Source organism: Octopus sinensis, linkage group LG4, assembly GCF_006345805.1.
Source record: "Octopus sinensis linkage group LG4, ASM634580v1, whole genome shotgun sequence".
Taxonomy (NCBI): domain Eukaryota; kingdom Metazoa; phylum Mollusca; class Cephalopoda; order Octopoda; family Octopodidae; genus Octopus; species Octopus sinensis.
In genome coordinates, this window is record NC_043000.1 from 96,231,615 (window position 1) to 96,253,276 (window position 21,662).

At 32.8% G+C, this 21,662-nt stretch overlaps 1 protein-coding gene across 4 annotated transcripts in view; it reads left to right on the plus strand.

Annotated features, from left to right (window-relative positions):
• Positions 1-20,595, plus strand: part of LOC115211042 (CCR4-NOT transcription complex subunit 1) — a 60,572-nt gene extending 39,977 nt beyond the window's left edge. For 3 of the 4 annotated variants that reach the window (XM_029779907.2, XM_036502249.1, XM_029779909.2), the window contains 16 exons: positions 29-151; positions 1,547-1,732; positions 1,831-1,976; positions 3,548-3,656; positions 4,024-4,122; positions 4,708-4,775; positions 6,623-6,857; positions 6,961-7,197; positions 8,109-8,272; positions 9,046-9,163; positions 10,867-10,968; positions 13,541-13,822; positions 14,899-14,967; positions 16,889-17,199; positions 18,481-18,615; positions 18,891-20,595. In XM_029779907.2, the coding sequence (XP_029635767.1) occupies positions 29-151; positions 1,547-1,732; positions 1,831-1,976; positions 3,548-3,656; positions 4,024-4,122; positions 4,708-4,775; positions 6,623-6,857; positions 6,961-7,197; positions 8,109-8,272; positions 9,046-9,163; positions 10,867-10,968; positions 13,541-13,822; positions 14,899-14,967; positions 16,889-17,199; positions 18,481-18,615; positions 18,891-18,975 (2,469 nt within the window). In that variant the 3' untranslated portion in view covers positions 18,976-20,595. The remainder of the gene's footprint in view (positions 1-28; positions 152-1,546; positions 1,733-1,830; positions 1,977-3,547; positions 3,657-4,023; positions 4,123-4,707; positions 4,776-6,622; positions 6,858-6,960; positions 7,198-8,108; positions 8,273-9,045; positions 9,164-10,866; positions 10,969-13,540; positions 13,823-14,898; positions 14,968-16,888; positions 17,200-18,480; positions 18,616-18,890) is intronic. The other variant, XM_029779908.2, reaches the window with a different exon arrangement.
• Positions 20,596-21,662: the final 1,067 nt, after the last annotated feature.

Genomic DNA, 21,662 nt, shown 5'->3' on the forward strand with positions numbered 1-21,662 from the left:
ATAATTTAAATTCTATTTTTCACAAAAGGTTGGTGGTGTCACTCCAGTACAGGTAGCAGTCTATGATGAATTTGCACGCAACATACCTGGCTTCTTACCAATAAATGAAACCAGAGTACCATCTGGCATAATAACAAAGGCACTTCCCCCTGTAAGAATATTTTAATTTTAGTTCAAGCTTTTTTCTTGTAATACAGTTCTATATTTAAGAGATGAGGAATTATGTACATTATTTACATTTGACGGATATCCGTCAAATGTAAATAATGTACTTTTTTCTTATATCTTACATTATGCAAATTTTGGGTTGCTTTTTTTATTTTCTCTTGTTAATCTTTATAAGTTTTTTTTTTATACATTAAATATTTGACTAAAATTCTTCATGGTCACAGTATAATGACTGAAACGAGAAAAAAAATGAGATATATATATAATAGATAAAGCGATAAGATAGTGAAGTGGGTAAAGCCATAAATAATAGTCTGTAGAATATTGTATGAAAATATGTTGAAGATTGGGGTTTTTTAACCCAATATTTTACAGGCTATTATTTATAGCTTTATCTACTTCCAGTTTCACCATAAAAAAAAAGAAGGAAAATTATTCTCTTTTAGTTTATAGATTCTTATAATGTAAATGTGTTACAACTTTTGCTGGTAAGAACAAAACTTCTAAAATAGATGGAGAAAAGTTGCTTCGGTATAATGGTTAGCACATCATTTTCACAGATTTGGGTTCATGTCTCACTAGCAGACTTGGACTTTTTAACCATTCAAGGGTTTTTACCTCAATGTTCTATACCCAACTATGTAAAGCTTCATCTACATTGAGTCCTACCATAAAATATAATCTATTTCAATTCTCTTCATCATCATCATCCTTAACATCTGTTTTTCATGCTGGCATGGATTGGACAGTTTGAACCAGAGTGCAGCAGGTTCACTTGATTTGGCATGGTTTCTATGTCTGGATGCCCTTTCTAATGGCAACCACTTTACAGTGTGTGCTGGGTGCTTTTAACATGGCGCTGCATAAGCACTTTTACGCGGCACCGGCACAAGACTCTTGCAGGCCAATCCTCTTCACCAGTGGGAGCATCCTTGTCAGTTCAGTGTAGGGTGGGTCTTCTTGAGTATAAGGCATCAGGTAGAATTTTTATAATGGAGTGGTTTAGCATTAGGAAGGGCATCCAGCTATAGAAACCATGTCAAATCAGATTGGAACCTGGTGCAGCTCTCCAGCTTACCAGTTTCAGTCAAACCGTTTAGCCCATGCCAGCATGGAAAGCAGACACTAAATGATGGTCATGATGTAAGCATACACACACACACACACACACACTTTACGTTTAGGCTGCCTGACAATAGCTTAGCTGGACGAAACTTTGAAGTCACTGTCAATGACTTTCTTGTATAAAAATGATAAATTTGTACTCTATAAAAGTATTGAGTAATCTATCAGATAAATGTAAAATGTTTTTATTATAACTGAACATAAAAACAAATATTAATATAATTTATACATTTATGTTTTGTTTTTATTATAGTCCTATCCAGATGGTATGAGCCAAGTATTTGACAAAGTCATTCGTGACATTGAGCAGAATTGCCAGCAACTGTTAAATAGTGTGACCTCTACCCACCTAGGTTTACAGTTGCAAGGAGTCATTGATGCTATTCTTGTTGCCAGAACTAATAGAGACGTACCATCGTCATCTGCTCTCGTCCAAAAGGTGATGAAATTTTTTACTTTTACAAAATGTACCTATTTGTTTATCTTGGGCAATTATGTAAATATAAGCCTATATAACTTTTTGTTTGCTTGTTTTAGGTTGTCGAGGCACTTGTTGAACATTACAGCAGCAGCATGGCTGATCAAGACATGATGAGATTCTGTGAATGCTGCTTGCATGTCCTCAAAGGACTTAGTGACATCAGAGTTTTTGGTCCCCAATGGACAATGAAACAAGTTACTAGGTTTAGTATTTTCTTTAAATTATCTTTGTAACTTTTATTTTTTCCATAATCATCATCGTCATCATTTATCCTCTGTTGTCTGGGTTGGACGGTTTGGCCAGAGCTGGTAAGATGAGGGGCTGTACCAGACACAAGTCTGATTTGGCATGGTTTTTATAACTGGATGCCCTTCCTGGTGCCAACCACCCTGAGAATGTCATGGGTGCTTTTGTGTGCCACTGGCACAGGTGCCAGTTATATGACAGCAGTATCTGTCATGACTATGATTTCACTTGTCTTGATGGGTCTTCTCAAGCACAGCAATGATTGTTAGACATCTGTGTTGGTTTTGAATTAATCATACATTATTGTGTAGCTTTGAGATTTCGATGATGAAATCATGACATTGTAGGGTAGGCGTGAGAGGCAGAATCTGGGTGGTTTGAACATAAAAACTGGTAGAATATTTAGGTTACATATGGCTGGTTTAAAAGAAATTGTGTTTAATGCTTACTCTGATACCACAATCTTTTATCCTTTTTTCCAGCTCCACATGCATTACTCTCACTCACATTTATATAATGCAAGGTAGTTGTTGACTACATCTACAGCAAGAAACCCATTCCTGTTCATTTTCATACTTTACTGTCAAGCTCAAGTATAAAGCCACTTCTCTCTCTTTTATAGTCCCTCTTAGTCGAGGAGGTGGGGTGGGGTCTTAGTCTTGTGAGTTATGTGGTAATCTTACTGGTGCTGGCACCATGAAAAAAGACGCCCTTTACACTCTGTAAGTGGTTGGTGTTAGGAATGGTGTCCAGATGTAGATGTCAGGCCATAGCAGAGATAAGAGACAACACTATCCTTTATCTTGTTTGATCCTGTTGAAATATCCAACCCATACTTGCATGGAAGATGGATGTTGAATGATGATGATATGCCATTAGCCATTTAGTTTGTTTTTTTAGAAATGCAAAAATATGAGGTCAGTTGGAGGTTTATATATCACCTTTTAAGGTCCAACTTAGAATCTAAAGAGTCCAAGGACTGAATCCTGCTCCAATTTACACACACACACACACACTATATATATATATATAAATTTAAATAATGAAGGTGATAAATTGAATATTAATTTAAATAATATCAAATTTAAAACCAGTAGCCTAGCATATAGAAAAATCTGAAAATTCAAAAAAATTGTAATGCATGCGTATAATAGGGATGACCACTAAGTGGACATCCTATATGCTGGTGTTTGCTGAATTTCTCTAGAGGACATTCTTTTCTTTGTAGTTAGATCGTAGGTGATCTTCTTCTAGCATATTGGATGTCCACTTAGTGGTCATTCCTATTATACACATGTATATATATGATTGAAATTCTCCTTACTTTCTACTGTCTATAAATCATATGGTAGCAAAAATGAGATTATTAGACCGGACATTTTCACTCTTCAAACATTTTCATTTGTTTAGAAATAGCTATTTTATAATTTTTTTGTTCAAACACACATTTAAAATTGTCATAAAGTGTATGCTAGTTTACTTTCTTGTTCTATAATTTACACTGCACTTTTTCTTTTAAAATTTCAGATCTGTTTTTGACTGCAGGGAAGAAATAAAATATAATTTAGATGCCTTTGAGCAGCTGCTGAAAAACCATTTCCTCAATATTCAGCAGTTTGATATGTACCTTGCCCAAGTATGTCATTGTATATTTTTATTTTAGTAATTTGTAGTCACTCATCTGGTGTTTACTTATGAAATACTTATTTAAGATTTAAGTCCTTGAAAATAATCCTTTGCTCTTTAAGTTGGGAAAATAAAATGGCTTACTATGAAGTAGCTGTAGATTGTTCTAGCATTTTGTAACTTGAGCCAAGGCTTCATTTTTTTTTCAAGAATAAGTAATTAGAATTAATTTGTTAAATTCTATTTGAATTCAGTGTTTTCATACAGAAATAGTGTCTTCAGAAAAAAAAGTAAAATAAGTAAAAATGCATTACACTGAAAACCTTTAAATGGGATTTGAGTAATAAGTTGTTTTTTCTTTTCTTTTCTAAAACCAGCAAATTGATAATGGAATAAATTACATTGTAATGGTCTTTGCTATTGCCTTGGTACAAAAATTTGTCATTGATGATAAAGCAAGTGGTCTCGTCACCGAGGTAAGTTTGTACTAATTTTACCAAAGAATTGATATATACCCCACCCATCCCCCAAACAAAGAAAAAAAACTTGGGTACAGGTGGGTTTGGGATTCAGTCCTACTGTGTGGCACCTTGGGCAAGTCTCTTCTGCCATGATCCTGAGCTGATCCAAACCTTTTGAGTGGATTTGGTTGACAGAAATTGAAGAAGCTCATATATGTGTATTTCCTTGTCTTGAGATTACTTGATAATCATAAATGAATGTCACTGTCCCACAGGTAATACCAGTCATTTGCAATAGTCTGTGGAAAAATGTTTAGCTAAGTGTAAATAATTACCTTGGTTGGAAACAGGTGAGGGTTGGTGACAGGAACGGCATCCAGCTGATGAAACTCTGCCTCAGACTGTCCAACCCATGCCAGCATAGAAAAGTGGACGTCAAAATGTAAATTTTCCTTTTCCATTTTTAGATTAATTTTTTTTTCTTTCATAAGCAGTAAAACTAGTTTTAGTATAGAATGCTGAAACCTGTTTTAATTATAATTTATTTCTAAAATACATTATCTTTCTTAGCTGTTAGTCTTACAAAAATCTCTTTTACAGGCTGACCTTCATAACACTATTGAAGTGTTATTGAGGATACATTCTCGTTCGAGACCTTCTCCTGATGGGTTAGTGATCTATTATTATCTTCTTTCTCTTTCTTTTTCTTTCTCTCTCTCTCTCTCTCAAAACCTAAATTTTTCTGTTTTTTACTTTTTTCTTTAACTTTTGCAATTTGTGCACGTGGCCATATGGTTAGTAGCTTGCTTCCCAACTATGTGGTCTTGGGTTCAGTACCCCTGCAGGGCACCTTGAGTAAATTCCTTTCATTCTATCCTTGGACCAACCAAAGCCTTGTGAGTGGATTTGGTAGACAGAGCTGAAAGAAGCTTGTGTGCGCGTGTGTGTAATTATTGCTTACCAAATAAAGTTGTAAATGCTATTTGCTATTTCTATACAGACTGCATATGCACCCTCTGACAGACATTAACACATTCACAGTCAACACTGGAGTTTTCCAAGAGGACATCTTAGCTCCTTTCTTTTTCATTATAGTCTTGGTCTATGTAGTATGGTATACAATTGTATCTGAACTAGGCATAACTCTGCCTGCTAAGGTGGATGTCCTTTACTATTGCACCTCACTGACTTTGTAGATGATACTGCAAATATCTCATATGAAATCACAAGTGCTCAAACTTTCCACACGAACCTGGAATCTGTTGTCATTGGAGTTCATCTCTCAATAAACTGCTCAAAAACTAAGACCATAATTGTTAGTGAAAATGATGGTAGGGTAATCTTAAAACTTTCATCAGGGCCCGTTAAGTCAGTTTCTGATTTCTATCTGGGTTCTCTTATTTGCTCTACCAGCACAGATGTTAACATTCATAAAGCAATAAGATGGTCTGCATCTGACAAGCTGTGGAGAAATTTAAAACGCACCAGACCTGTCATTAGACTTAAAACTACACTTGTTTCATGCTACAGTAGAATCTGTTCTGCTCTAGTATTCTGAATGCCGATCTCTTGCTGTGGCTCAACAGCCATTCCTGGACAGTACATACACTTGCTTTCTATGCAAGGCTTTTAACATGTCTTATGCTGTTAATATATCAAACAAGTTACCATACGGATTTTTACTATCTGTCAGCCAGACTCGATCCAAGACTTCTAAAATTTGTAGGCTATTGTTTTTGTTGAACAAATCAACCCGTCACTGCACTTTTTTCTGTCTGTAACTCCATGGGGTATTCTAATCTGCTAGTCGGGTCTGCATGGTGTATGTCTATGAATTTATGCTATGTGGCCTCAGGACTGCAGTCTCACAGCCTGGAAGGAAATTTGCTTGCAAGTTAGTTCTGTTTAGGCTATGTGATGTAGCCTAAAAAAAGTGTCTGTGTTAGTCCCCTGCCACCACTTGACAACTGGTGTAGTTTGTTCACATCCCCATGACTTAAAAGTTTGACAAAATGGACTGATAGAATGAGTTCTAGATTTTAAAACAAAGCTAAGTACTGGGATCAATCTATTCAATTAAACCCTTCAAGGCTGTTCCCCAGTATGGTCATGGTTCAAACGTTGGTATAAGTCATGATACTCTTTGTCTAATAACTAGTTTTGGACCCCAATGAGCAATGAAATACAATTCCCTGCTTTTTAATTTCGTACATGTTTCACCATACTTGAGAAGCTCTTTGTGTATTCATTAACCCTTTAGTATTTAAACCAGCCATATCCGGCCAAAATAGCTAATCTGTTTTATGTTCAAACTGACCAGATCCAGGCTCTCACACCTATCCTACAATGTTATTCTACATTAAGTAATTACACCATCAAGATCTTGAAGATATGAGATAATGCATGATTAATTCAAATCAATGGGAATCAATAAACATTATGTTTGATAGAATAATCTGAACACTAAAGGGTTAAGGACATTCATGAAAATATCTTTTTGTTTCCTTGTTAACAGATTGGCACATTTGGTGGAATGCTTGCGGAACAATGGTGACTGTGTCTTGCTGGATAGAGCCCCTGGAGGTCCTACTTCAATGATGCAATCAGGGATTAGTCAGGCAAGAGAATATGATGATCCCCCTTGGCTACATGAAAAAACAGAGAATTTACTGAGAGAATGGGTGAATATGTTTCATTCTGCGGCTGCAGGAAGAGACAGTACAAAAGCCTTCACTGCATTTGTTCAACAGGTAAATATATTTTTTCTTGCTTCTTTTATTTGACTCAGATATACTACTCAGCATTTGAAAATCTAATTAACCATCCTTGTGTCTCTTCTTTTTCTGTCTTTAGATGCATGTTCAAGGTATACTGAAAACTGACGATTTGATAACAAGATTCTTCCGATTGTGTACAGAAATGTGTGTTGATTTGTGTTATCGAGCTCTTGGAGAACAACTGCTCAACCCAACATCAATTCGAACGAAATGTTTCCAAACACTAGATGCTTTTGTTCGGCTCATTGCCCTCCTTGTTAAACATTCTGGAGATGCTGCAAATACTGTGACTAAAATTAACTTACTTAATAAGGTCAGTTATGTTTTCATGCCTACTTTCATCTTAACAACATATTTGGTTTTTAGATTGGTAACAATAGTTTTGAGTGATAAAATTAGTTGAAGCTAAATTTTATTTTGTTTTAACCAATTTTGCTTTGGTGTGAAGAATTTTCAAAAGAGCTCTTAACTTTGATTTGTAACCTTTAGTAAATGATACTTGTCTTTTAAACAATATGCTCATTTTTAAGCTTCGCTTTTAAAAACATTTTACTTTTTCCAGTGATTAATCGAAGTTCATATTTGAGGTTGAGCATTGAATGATTTCTGGTTCTTACAAAATTGCTTATATAAATGATTACAACTGTTTAATAAATTTCATGATTCAAAATTGTAAATAGAAGATTGAGTATAACATTGGACAAAATACCTGGTGGTACTTAGTTACATTGTAATCAACTTGGCCTGAAAATTCTGTTCTTCAATATGGCCACAGTTAACTGGACCAATGACAGAATATTTTTTATTGAATTAATATATTTGAAAAAGAATTTTTGTAAATAACTTTTAGTACTACTATTCAAAATAAAGGGGATTATGTCCAAATTTGATTAATTTTCAAGCTAACTATTTATTAACTCTTTTGTTAGTATATTCCTATTGAAATACACTGCTTTTGTTTTAACTAATTTTGAAAAGAGCAAAGAATTTAGAAATTCTGGAACATAAATTTACTTCAAATTTTCAAAGAAAATATTGATTTAAATCACTTTAAAACATGTAGTTTGTATTCCGGGACCAGTGGTAGTTTTGGTTGAGTTGATATCAAAAGGGTTACAGGAAATTTACTCAAGTTATTGTTCAGCTAAAATATCAGATATATTACATTCATAGAATTTTTAGGAAATCAAGACGAATGGTTTTCTTTTGATTCTGTTTCTTTAGGTTCTTGGAATAGTGGCTGGAGTGTTGTTACAGGATCATGAAATTAGGCACACAGAGTTTCAGCAAATGCCGTATCATCGTATTTTCATAATGCTGTTTATAGAATTAAATGCTCCTGAACCTATTCTTGAGGCTATCAACTTTCAGGTCCTTACAGCATTTTGGTAAGTCATCTTTTGGTTTTGTAGAACTTGAAATATTGGTCAGTATGACAATTACAGAAATGTTTGCACTATTCTAAAAAAAAGGTGCAGCAAGTAGTGATTCATAAACGAGTGCTACTTAATTACATTGTAGCAAGCTTTTGCTAATTGTTTTTAGGTACCAACACATAGTTGTGAGCAGACAGATACTTTTATCTCCACCTTACCTTTGATCTAGTGAAAATCCAGTATGTGACATGTAGTGGGAGAGAGGTTGGGCCAGGAATTGAACCCAAGATCTTAGCCAAAACCCTTAATCATTCGGTTGCCCACCTTCGTATCAATATAAGTTGTAATGTGTAGACAAAAGAGTGGACTGCATACTTATATATGCTAGCATGTATATATTTTTATTGAAAGGGAATTTAATCAAATGTAACAATAGACATTTTTTTCTGCTTTTATTGGATGCCTTACTCAAGAATTAACACAAAACGAAACTGGTGATAGTAAAAAACAAGAAACTAGTCAGTAGTTCTTAATTCTCAACAGAATGCTAGCTTCAATAAACCATTTAATGCCTATTTTAGAGCTTTTTTTTTTTTAAGCAAGAAAAGAATAAGTAGATTAGCAAGATTTTTACAGTGCTCTTTAACGAGAGCAGTTCGAGTTTCTAACCAAGCTAATTCATGTACCTGTGAAAGTTGGTCTCTGTATTCTTTGGTATGTGTATTTTTATTTCCAGATTAAAGGTATTCTAAACAGCCATTTTTTTTTCTTTTTATTTTCTCTAGCAATACATTCCACATTCTTAGACCTGCACGAGCACCTGGTTTTGCATTCGCTTGGCTGGAATTGATCTCTCATCGTGTATTCATTGGAAGAATGCTTGCCCTAACACCACAACAGCGAGTAAGTACATTTATTTATACAGATACAAATTTTACATGTAATTTATGAAACATGTTCATTAATACTGATGGTACTGTCTACAAAGTACAGCCTGTAGGCTTATCTTCAAAATAGTCTTTGGTTAATTATTGAACATTAAATTCAGTGTTCATTATCCTTGCTAAAGACACAATTTTGAATTTGATTTAGTTAATTGAGAAAAACAATATTGATGAAACCTCTTCATGCTAGTGTGTGTGTCTGTGTGCATACAATAATGTAAAAATGATGAAAGTAATTTTGGATTTATTGTAAATAAATGAAACTGTTGTGTTAACATTTCTGTTATACAAGAGCTGTGTACTTGGGCTGTCCCTTGGGTGTTTTGCAAATTCATTCTACATGTCTTTATCCAAGATATTAATGCAGTATTAAATTCTACTACATTAAAAAATTTCTTTTAGTCATTTGGTATTGTTTGCCAAATGAATAATTTTTTTAAAAATCACCCAAACAATATATTTTGATTTGAGTAAAAAGTAACTGGAAGATGATAGTGTTACAAAAGTGTGCAATATTCAATATCTGGAAGGATAAAAATATTGAAAAGCATTTATGGTTGTATTCCTAAAATTTTATCACTGTTGCTGTGTTGGCAGTCTTGTGATAAATGTATTTAGTTTTGGGATTCTTTAAAATTGCTAAATCAGCAGAAATAATCTTGAAATATAGCTTAAACTCAATGTTTCAGTACATGTTAGAGGAGACTGTCTACAAAAATAGGCAAAAAGTGACAGCTTGTGGTTTAGTAACATTTAGATTATATGAACTAACTTTATGGATATATTTCTTTGCCTTTGTTTTAAAGGGTAGTGAAATATGGGCAAATGATAAATAACCAGTCTATGTATTTAGATTGGTGTATCTTTATTTCTAAGTTCAAAACTTCTCACTTTGACCATCTGGATGGGATAAAGCATATAATTGGATATGTAAATGTTGATTAGCTCTTTTGAAACTAACTCACCTGAGACCACCCCTAGTTCTATGATACTAATTTCCTCTTTTAACCTTTTACCTCTTGTAATACTCTGTCGAATATAATGCTTATTTATTGACATGCATTATTTCATAACTTCAATGCTGTAATTGTTTATTTTCACTATGGCATTGTAGAGTAGGTGAGAGGGGCCAGATCTGGCCAATTTGAACATAAAACAAGTAGAATATTTGGGTCAGAGTGGCTGTTTTAATCCTTAGCATTTAAACCAGCCATATCTGGCAAAGATATTCTACTTGTTTTACGCTCAAATCAGCCAAGTCTGACCTCTCACATTTATCCTACAATGTCATTCTAAAACTATGCAATCATCATCGAAATTTCAAAGCTATAAGATAAAGTATGGTTAATCCAAAGCAGTGTGAATAAATAACTATTACATTTGGCAGGACTGAATGTTAAAGTAAAACCTCCCATCAAAATTTTATGTTAATTTATGTTCCAAACACCTGCTTAAAAACAAGTTATATTCAATAAATCCTTCATTATTTTCGAACTTCATTGAAACACAGGCTGTGCAATTTTGACAGAAATATGGTAACAAAAGGATTAAATCTGCTACATTTAAAAAAATTTTGTAGTAAATATAAAGTACATGACTTGAGTTTTTGAAAGACATTTTGTTTCCTAGTTAATAACTGAACTCTTCATTTTCTGTTTTTAGGGCTGGGGGATGTATGCCCAATTGTTGATTGATCTATTCCGCTATCTTGCTCCGTTCCTTCGCAATGCAGACCTAACTAAACCAACACAATTACTTTACAAGGTAAGCTGTGCATGTCTCATTTCTCTCTGACTCTTTAACTCCTACTGAAATACAAATATTTTCTCTCTTATACAGCCGCGCTCATCAAGCAATTTACTTGTGTATGTACTTTGGAGACCTGTTTAGTGTATTTGCTGCAGGGGCTTCTCTTTGCTTCTCAAAAGAGACTTTTGGAATTTTTTAGTTACAGTTTTGAATCTGTCCAGGACTCCGTTTACAATTAGAATTGTTTTGCCACAGCAACTGCTGTGAATTTGCCATTGCAAGTTAACATACCTTAACTACAAGTTTGTTTATTCCTAATCACTGCTTGGGGATTTTATATAAATATGGGTTAGTGTTGCACTTGCGATCTAATGGTTGTAATTTCAATTCCTAGACAGTGTTGCATTGTGTTCTTGAGCAAAACACTTCATCTTACATTGCTCTGCAATCACTTCGACATCTGACAAATGGCACACTGTTCACCTGTTCAGACAATGTTGATTTGACAGAGAGTTAGCCATGTGGCATGAACATTTGATCACTATAGACAAATCATTTGTGCAGGTTGTCCGGCAAATGCTGAATGTTCTCATATGTTGTCTTTGACAGGAGTCCATCATATATATATATATATATATATATATATATATATATATATTATATATATATATATATATATATATATATATATATATATGAAAATTTGATTAAAAATTTTTTTTTCACATTTACCTGCTAAATACATGACAAATTTTAATCAGTTTGGATTGTGAATCATGTATTTCTGTGTATTTGTTTATGTATGTTTGGGAGTTTATTTCATTTAGTTGCTGGCATCTGTTTCATTTCCTAGCTTTCTTCAGACAAATTCCAGTATTTCGTTTTGTTTTATCTTTACGGTACAGCTGTTTCTTTCTATTTTATCTTTTTGGTACACTTGTTTTATGTAAATTAAGTTCAACTAATAGATAATCCAGTAATTTGCACAATTTTGTTGTATACTAATTTAATATTAGCTGATAACTGATTTTCTATGTTGATTTAAATTCAAATAATGTTATATTTTGTTGAATTTGCCTGTAATTAGATTAGATATGAAACAGATTTGTAAATTGTGTTGATAAATAAACTTGGTTGTTTTATGAAACAAGTCTATATTCACAATTATTGTAGAATTTAATTGAAACACATAAGAGGTGTATTTTGGTTTGAAATGTAGTAACAAAAGTGTTAAGACAAATATTCACTTGTGCATTCAATTCTTCTGGTTTTGTTGCCAATTTCTTTTTTCTCTTCTTTACTGGACGATCTTCACTTTGGTAGCAGTTTAGCATTGGTGTGCTAGTGTAGCTTATTCGGCCATCTAATTAGGTTAATCAACTAACTTTAATGGTTTGAGTGACTTTAAAAGCATTCATGTGTTCAATATTCTCCAAGGTTTTACCTCGTTTTTAATTACCCTTATCACTTACCTGTTGGCTTGTATTTGTTCCACTGGTAGTATGCTTTATTTTTTTCTTTTTCTGCTTTCATACTTTGAGTTCACTTAGTTCTCAAGTTTTTTCCCTTGTCATTTACACTGAACATTTGTCTCATTTTCAACCTGCCATTTCTCAAATCATTTTGCTTTGTACTTAATCAGCATTTTACAAAAGGAATAGGTTATATTCTCTTCCATATAATGTAGGACATTGACAAACTGTCTTTTTCTAAGAAAAGTAGACTTGGTACTCTGACCTTCTAGGTACTGTTCAGTTCATTCATTTTATTGACTCCTTCAAAACTTTTTTTGTGCTGATGGAATTATCATCATAGTGGATATTGTATAGCTGGATGCCATCCTATTGCCAACCTTTATCGGCTTCCAAGTGTGGTAATCTTTCTCTTTGGCTGGATAGGTTTTTACGACAGATTGAAAACAATGGACACCGCTTGTATGACAGTGATGTTTAAGTACAACTTTCCACGCAATGTCAAGACGAGGAATAACATAGCATATATATATATATATATATAAAACCTAGTATTTTTTTTTTTAATATCATGTGATTGGTTTTATAAGAATTGTGTATGTGTGAAGTGTGGGGCAGGCAGCAGATTACATAATCCCAGTATTGCTTAAATGTGGATATTATTTTGGCCTTCATTATTGGTCGTTAATATCTAGAACAGAATTAAGGCAGTGAGCTGGCAGAATCATTAACAAGCTGGGCAGAATGCTTAGCAGTATTTCGTCCTTCTTTATGTTCTGAGTTCAAATTCTGCTGAGGTTGATATTTTTTTCTTTCATCCCTCCAGAGTTGAGTAAGTACCAGTTTAACACTGGGGTTAATGCAATTGACTTACTCCTTCCCACAAAACGACTGGCCTTGCCAGACTTTGAAACCTAATTCTAGAATAAAACTAACTAGAATTTTCCTTTTTTTTTTTAAATGCAAAATATATTGGATTTGTTGCAGTCTTCTCAATATGAAACTTACTATTTTCTAATAGTAGGTTACCTGAATCTTTCAAATCAAACTATTTACATTTTCTTTGGTAAATTGTATTCAGTAAATTTTTAATATTGTCAATTTTAACCTCATAGATATGGTTCGGTCGTTGCTTTCAGGGAATGTTGAGGGCTTTGCTGGTGCTCTTACATGACTTCCCAGAGTTCCTCTGTGATTACCATTATGCATTCTGTGATGCTATTCCACCCAACTGCATACAGATGAGAAATCTCATTCTGAGTGCCTTCCCTCGTAATATGCGAATGCCGGATCCTTTCACACCAAATTTAAAGGTTGATGTACTCCCAGATATTGGCAGACCACCAAGAATCCTCACCAACTTCGCTAATATGATCCAACCAGAGACATTTAAAAAGGTACTTTCAATCACATTTTTTTCTATATCAATCTCAAAATTTTGTAATGTCCACTTTTCAGTGCTTGTTGTCAACCTTAATCTGTTCCCAGGCAAGCTAATGTTTTCCCATGGCCTGGCATGTTTTCATGGAAGATTGGGAATAGGGGACTCTGTATGAGTGTGTGTGTATGTATGTATGTGTGTGTGTGTGTGTGTGTAATGTATATGTATGTGTGTGTGTGTGTGTGTGTGTCTTTATATTAAATGATAGCCATTATGTAATATCAAGACAGATATACACAACAGATATGATAGGCTACTTTCATTCTCCATCTATCAAATCCATTAACAAGGCTTTGATTGGTCTGGAGTTATTATTGAAGACACTTGCCCAAGGTACCATGCAATGAGATTGAATCCAAAACCATGTGGTTGGGAAGTGAATTTCTTAATCGCACAGCCATACCTACACCTACCACAGCTATGCATGTATATATAAAGATATATATATATATATATATATATATATATATATATAGCTATTTGAAATTTTGCTAATTTCAATTGCTTCAGACAATTTCAGGATAGTGTCATACTATTTCAATCAAATTGTTTTTTTCATCATCATTTAACACTTCTGTTTCCATGCTTGGATGGATCAAATGGAATTTGTTGAGGCAGATTTCCTGTGGCTGGATGTCTTTCTTATTGCCAACTCTCACTTCTATTCAAGCATGGCAATATTTCTCATGGTCAGATATGTTTTTCACAGAATACCAGAAACAAACATCAGTTCCATGACAGTTCAGGTCAAGAGTACACCTAAACACATGCATGTGTGCACACGTATTTGTGTGTGTATGTATGTGTACACACACTATGATAGGCTTTATTCAGTTGTCATCTACCAAATCCACTTGCAAGGTTTTGGTTAGACTTGAGCTATAGTAGACACTTGCCCACAGTGCTGCACAATGGAACTGACCCTGAGACAACAAGGTTGGGAAGCGAACTTAAGCACACAGCCACAAATAGTAAATTCATGTCAGTAAAATACATTCATTGGAATTTAATTTTATTTATTTTCTCTTACAGGATCTTGATTCTTACTTAAAATCAAGATCTCCTGTTACCTTTTTGTCAGACCTTCGGAGCAACTTACAAGTGAGTCTTATTCCTTTTTTTTTGTCATTCTTTTGGATGTTTACAAATAATATTATAAATATAAAAGCATAAGTTTCATTTGTATCAATTTAGCTAAGAGTTGTTTCGTTACAGTAACAACAGAGTACCCGTTTGTAATGCCTGCTCTACAAATATGTTAGTGTTATCTTTACCATGTCATAGAGGAGTTGCTCGTGGAATTCACAGGTGCAAATTGTTTTGTTGTCTGTAGCATAATTCTAATGATGTACTTTTCATTGCAGTACTATATGCTATAATAGCAGAAAAAGCTGCTGTTAAATAGTCACTTCAGGTACAAATAGATATACTTGTATCCAAAGTGGCTATTTACAACACATTTGAAAATATACAACCTAATGTTTCAGTGTTACTATTTTCTGTAAAAATCTGATTTATGTATAATATAAAAACAAAAGATAAAAAAAAAATTGAGTGTAGTTTTTCAAGATTGATAATAGAAAAATATGAAAACAGTGAACTAAAGGACGAAGACCTCCATAAAATTTGAATAAATAAAATAAATGATCAAAAATTTACTTACTCTATGCATATATGCATATATAAAAAAAAAAAAAACATGGTAAGTGCTACAGCTTGTAATTGATTCATTCCTGTCTCTTATACACTTTGCGTAATTTTTGCATGTTCTTTTACTTTTTGTATTACCTTACTTGGTATCTATTATGAGCATTGAAAACACTATTTCTATTTTTCAGTTTTTTCCCTGTCTAAATGTGAAACTTCCAAGTTGATGGACTTCATATTTTGTTAATTAATGCTCTTTATTGATAACTGATCTTACTACTTATACACATCAGTATGATTTTCATTTACAATACATGCATTAAAACCCAAACTATATTGTATCTTATCTCTCTCATGTATATAATGAGAGAGAGAGAAATGGGGGTAAGCAATTAATCTGCAGAGAAAATATATAGTTATAAAAAAACTTTGGCAAATGTTTTCAAATTACATGTCCTTGATTGATTATATACTATTCCAGATTAATACCAGTAGATACCTCTAGTGATTATCTTTCAGAATTCAACCTGTTCCTTTTATTAAAAAAAAACCTTTATTAATACTATTCAGGATTCTTTCACTGTTTTCACAATGATACAAACTACTTTAGCATTTCCCTAAGGTTTTAGTAATAAATTCAGAGAAGAGAAACTGTTGCAGTAAATATGATGGCCTGAGTAAAACAGAGGTTGCTAGTCAGTTACAAGTCTGCTGCTGAAATAGTTATTCAGAAGTTATTTTACTTCCCCATATAGACTAATCATTGAGTAGATTTGCATTACTGTAGACTTTGATACTTGTTGGATTTAGCAGAATACATTGTATAAATTGTAAAGACTTTAGGAGCCAGTTGTAGCTTAGCATTTGAATTATAAGCATTGTAAAAATTATTTCATAATGTATTTATGAAAGCATGTGACTTTATCATGTCCAGGATTAATTTTTCAGATGATTTGCAGTTATTAGTCATCTGTTTTTTTTTTTTCAATTTTCTTGTAAGAAATCATTGTTTAAATTTCTTTTTTGCCTGTTAAGGTAGGAAACTTACATGATTTTATTTTTTTGTTGTTGTTTTCTAGTGTGCCAATTAAATATACTGGTATTTAGTTTTATTTTACAATTTTATAAAATGAGCTGATATTTAGCCATTTTTGGAAAATTAGTATCCTTTAAATAATATAAACAATAACATTTTTTCTACACATAACTGGTAATTTATAAGAAATCATTTTTTCCTAATTGTCATCCAGTTTTCTATCTAAATCTATTTTGCTATTGAGTAACAAATTAGATATTACTTTCTTCTTGTATTTACTTTCTTATTGCAGTTTTATTTTGAATTTATTGAATTTTCTAATTTCTTTTTTTTTTCCAGTCAACTGACCCTGGTTCCAAGTACAACATATCTCTAATTAACGCTCTAGTGCTTTATGTTGGCACACAAGCTATAGATTACATCCATAACACTGGTTATAAACCAAGCATGCGAACAATTGCTCATTCCTCACACATGGACATCTTTCAGAACTTGGCTGTTGATCTTGATACCGAAGGCCGGTACTTGTTCCTCACTGCCATAACTAATCAACTGCGCTATCCAAACAGTCATACACACTATTTCAGTTGTACTTTATTGTATCTATTTGTTGAAGCCAATGCAGAAGCAATTCAAGAACAAATAACTAGGTATGCTTTCTCTCTTTAAACATTTCTTTAGTTTTTGTTATATCATCGGCATTTAACATGCGTTTCCCATGCTGGCATGGATTGGACAATTTGACAGGATCTGGCAAACTGCAGGGCTGCAGTAAGGTCTAGTGTTAGCTTTGGCATACTTTCTGTGGCCAGATGTCCTTCCTGATGCACAACTAACATGTATCACTGTCTTAATTGAATCTAGATGATGTGAATGAAGACTTGAAAATACACCTTTAAATCTGAAACCTTATTCCTATATTTTTTTTTTTAAACTCTTTTTAAATAGTAATCGGAGATAATCTAACCTCTTAGAATTTCCATTTAAAAAATTTTTTTAAGTTGTAGGTAGCATTTGTACAAAATGTTCTAAATTAAAGTGTTTTAAATCGGTATTGAGCTGCATTACTAGAATGAAACTGGATTAAAAGTCTTTGATGGTTTCATGTTCTCCATTGATTTAATCAAAATAATGTGCATACCTTGTGGTCTCATTGATCATACTAATAAACATTTCTTCATGAAAAAGTGGAAAACAGGTTTTGCTTTTTAGTTCAGGGTTTTTGTAAGGCCAACATCACGAACAAAATCATTTTGATAAATCCCAATACCACTTAGATTGCTGGTGTGTGCATATGCCTCTAAAATATTGCTAATAATTTTCTCCAAGTTCAAATTCTCTTTCAGCAATTAAATCATTAATCAATAAACCTTTTTACTATAGGCACAAGGCCTGAAATTTGAAGATGGGGGTATCTAGTTGATTACATTTACTCCAGTGCTCAAATAGTACTTATTTCAACTCCTGAAAGGACAGAAGGCAAAGCTGACTTCAGTGGAATTTGATGTCAGAACAAAATTCCAATAAGCATTTTCTCCAGTGTGCTAAAGATTCTGCCAGCTCACCACCTTAAATCATCGATAATAATAAATCGGAAGGCATTCACTGACAGTTCTTTTAAGATGAAGCTAAGCTTTGTTTCTTGCACAAATTACATAGCTCCTGTTTAAACAACTACATTTTTCTGAATTGCTATTACATATGAATTGAGATTTGGTAATATTTGCAGTTATTTGTAGGACAGAATGTTGGATTAAATAATCACTTAAATTTATATTTTTCAAGCTGTTAAACAGCTTGAATAAGTGTAGTGATTAAATTCTAGCATTTCCATTTGTTTTAAATATACTGGTCAAATGAGCAATATTATAAAAAAAAATATTGATGTTATTATTACTCAAGATTGCTTTCAATTTAATATTTTGCTTCAGGGTCCTACTTGAAAGACTAATAGTGAATCGCCCTCATCCATGGGGTCTGCTTATAACATTCATTGAACTCATCAAAAACCCCCAGTTCAAGTTCTGGTCTCATGAATTCGTGCGTTGTGCTCCTGAAATTGAAAAGCAAGTATCTTATTTTGAAGTTTGAACCCACTCTATTTTATCAAGTATTTATTGCTTTATATTATATGCACCAGTCTCGTTAAACTAGAAATTGATTCAAAACAACTTAATGCAGTATTATTTTTCATATAAAATGTTGTGTTTTGGCTATTAAAAGTGCTCTTCTGAGAAATATGAAAACATATACACACAGTATAATCTGAGTGAATGAGTGTGTGTGTGTTTCTGTATTTTGTTTTGGTATATTTTTAATCAACTGTACTTATCTTTTTCAGGTTATTTGAGTCTGTAGCTCGATCTTGTATTCAACCTAAGCAGGCACCCAATATTCGGGAACAAGATGCAACAGATGTACATTAATACAAGCACCACCACCACCACCACCCCTCCTTAAAAAAAAACACCAAAGACATAAAAGAATTCTGGTCAATGGCAGTGTTACAGCAGTGTTGCACTTGCAACATTTTCCTCAATGAAGATTGACTTTAACCAATCTTCTAAACTGTATGAGTGTTGTCATATATCCATTGCCATTGGAAATATTTCTTGGATCAAATTATTACTGTCCCGATTTCTAATCAGGCTTTTTCAACTAACATCCTGTTTTTTTCTCTCTCTCTCTTTCTGTCTGTCTGTCTGTCTCTCTCTCTTTTTATATAGATAATTTATTTTAATGTTCATTTATCTTGTACTATAAAGATAATCAAATATTTTTTAATAGACTTCCAAAAAGACAGTAATTTTCTTTTATGACCAAATTCTCTTTTGTTAATTTTCCTTATGTACAGTGAATCTATTTTGTTTTATTCTTGTAGTAAAGACATAGTTTATAAATTCTTGAAAGATAATAGTGTTTCTACTGGGCCATGCTTCAGCTACTATTAAACATTCATGTCTTGATTTTCTTTTTGTAATATATTTTGAAAATTCTCCATTGGAACTCCTAGACTTACTTTTAACCATGTTTTGGTTAAAAGCAATAAATATTTCTAACTTGGTCAGTTTATTGACTGAGTTTATTTTAATTTTTTTTCCTTCTCTCTTTTGACTTACTGGAATTTTTATGGTTATTTGCTTTTTGATTGAATTCCAGTTTACACAAGCTTTTTTTTTCTCTTGCCATATCATTTTAAAAATGGTTTCTATTTGTGACTTTTGTAAATGCTTATTGAAAATTTTGTATGAAATTCTTTTTTTTTTTTCTTTTGTAAATTCGTTTCTCTTCATTTTCAAACCATCTTTTTATATCAAATTCCTGTATAAAAACTGCTGAAATGTGAATTTGTCGATGCAGTTAAATGTCAATTGTTTTCACTTCCTAAGTGCCACTGTATCTTTTCTGTTGTGAATATCTCATCTGGATCCAATCATCATCTAGCATATGATATCACCATTTTGTGCAAACAGCCTTATTTAGGGCTCTTGTGACTCCTTTCTGTGAATATCTCCTATGTAGCTAGAGCATTGGCCTGGTCTGGGATGTCGGGTGCCATTTCCTCCTTTTGCTTCCCAGTAATGATGTTTAAAACTGACCTGTTATTAAGGTCTTGGACTTGAACTTTTCAGCAGATGTGAACTTGGATGAGGAGACTTTCAAAGAAGGGTGGGATCTGAAAATAATACAAACATACATACAACAAAGACAAGGCAGCAAGCAGAACTTGGATATGATTTCTCACCTATGTGATACTTATGCTGAAATTTGAAATAAATTGTTTTTTTTTTCGTTTTTTTTTTTTGTGCTATATATCATTTTTTCTTCTTCCCCTTTTTATTTAAAACCCAGAAATTATGCTGCTTAATACAGCAACACCTTCATCCCCAATAGTGCCATAATCAATTGTAACCATTTCACCAAATGTATTTTTCCATAACTGCAGACTTGACTTGTATATTTTGTCAAACCATGGAGTATTTTCATCCCCTCTCTCCCTTTTTAAATAAAATTTCTTGGAAGGTTAAGTTTGTGAGAATCTCAAACATGCTTATTTTTTGTTTGTTTTTAATGGTCAATTTAGTTGAAAACATTCAAAACATCCATCATATTTTAAATTTTCTTAGATGTTCTTTTTTTTTATTTTATTTTTAGTATTCCTTTTTTAATGTTGCAGATTTCTTAAAATTTGGGTATTAGGTAACCTGTGAATCTAATTAAATTAAAATCATAATTTTTGTTCTTAGTTTCCCCTCTCATTTTTTTATTTCCTCAATTTTGATGTCACAGCTAGGGTTTAGATTTAGATATTTCTTTGTTTTGATCTTATAAGTGTTTTAGTTGTTTTGCTAGTAAATCAACCCTATTATTATTTAGTAAAATAGTTTAATACAACTGCATCTAGGATTTTAATAATTTTGGTGGGCAAAGTTAAAACCTTATGCCACATAGTACCCAAGCTTATGCCAATGCTTGTAGATATTACAAGGTCCTAAACTCTACTCATTTTAAATGTGATTGGAAATTTTGATTATATGTTAGGTTAATTAGCATAGCTTCAGAACTCAGTCAGTGAAACTCTTCATTTTAATTTGTTTTTAATTTTACACTTACACTGTTCTGCATTTCAGTCCATCTTACTCTATAAGTTTGAACCATCTGAAACCATATTCTTGTGTATAACTGCTTTTTACTAACCCATTTATAGTTTGTGTTTTGCCCCTGTATTCTGTGAACATTTATTTTACCTTGTTCTACTTCCTCCTGAGATTTTATAACCATATAATGGTTATATATTTTATGAGCATATTTGTGTATACACTTTGCTGCATACACTTTGCTAATATTTGAACTAGATTCCTTTTTAATCACAAATAAAATTTGAATTGATTGTTAGGTATACAATTTCAAGATGGCAATGCTTATAATTGATACTTTTGGATATAATGAAATTGATTTGTTGTTAGCCTTATAGTTTAGCTCTGTTTAAAAAAAAACAAAAAATTTATAGTCATTCTTTGTAAGAGAGTGACTTGGTAGTATGTATTTTGCTTTTGCTAATTGTTTTTAGGTGCCTATGTAGTTATAAGTCCCTTCTTGATCCTCTTGCTCC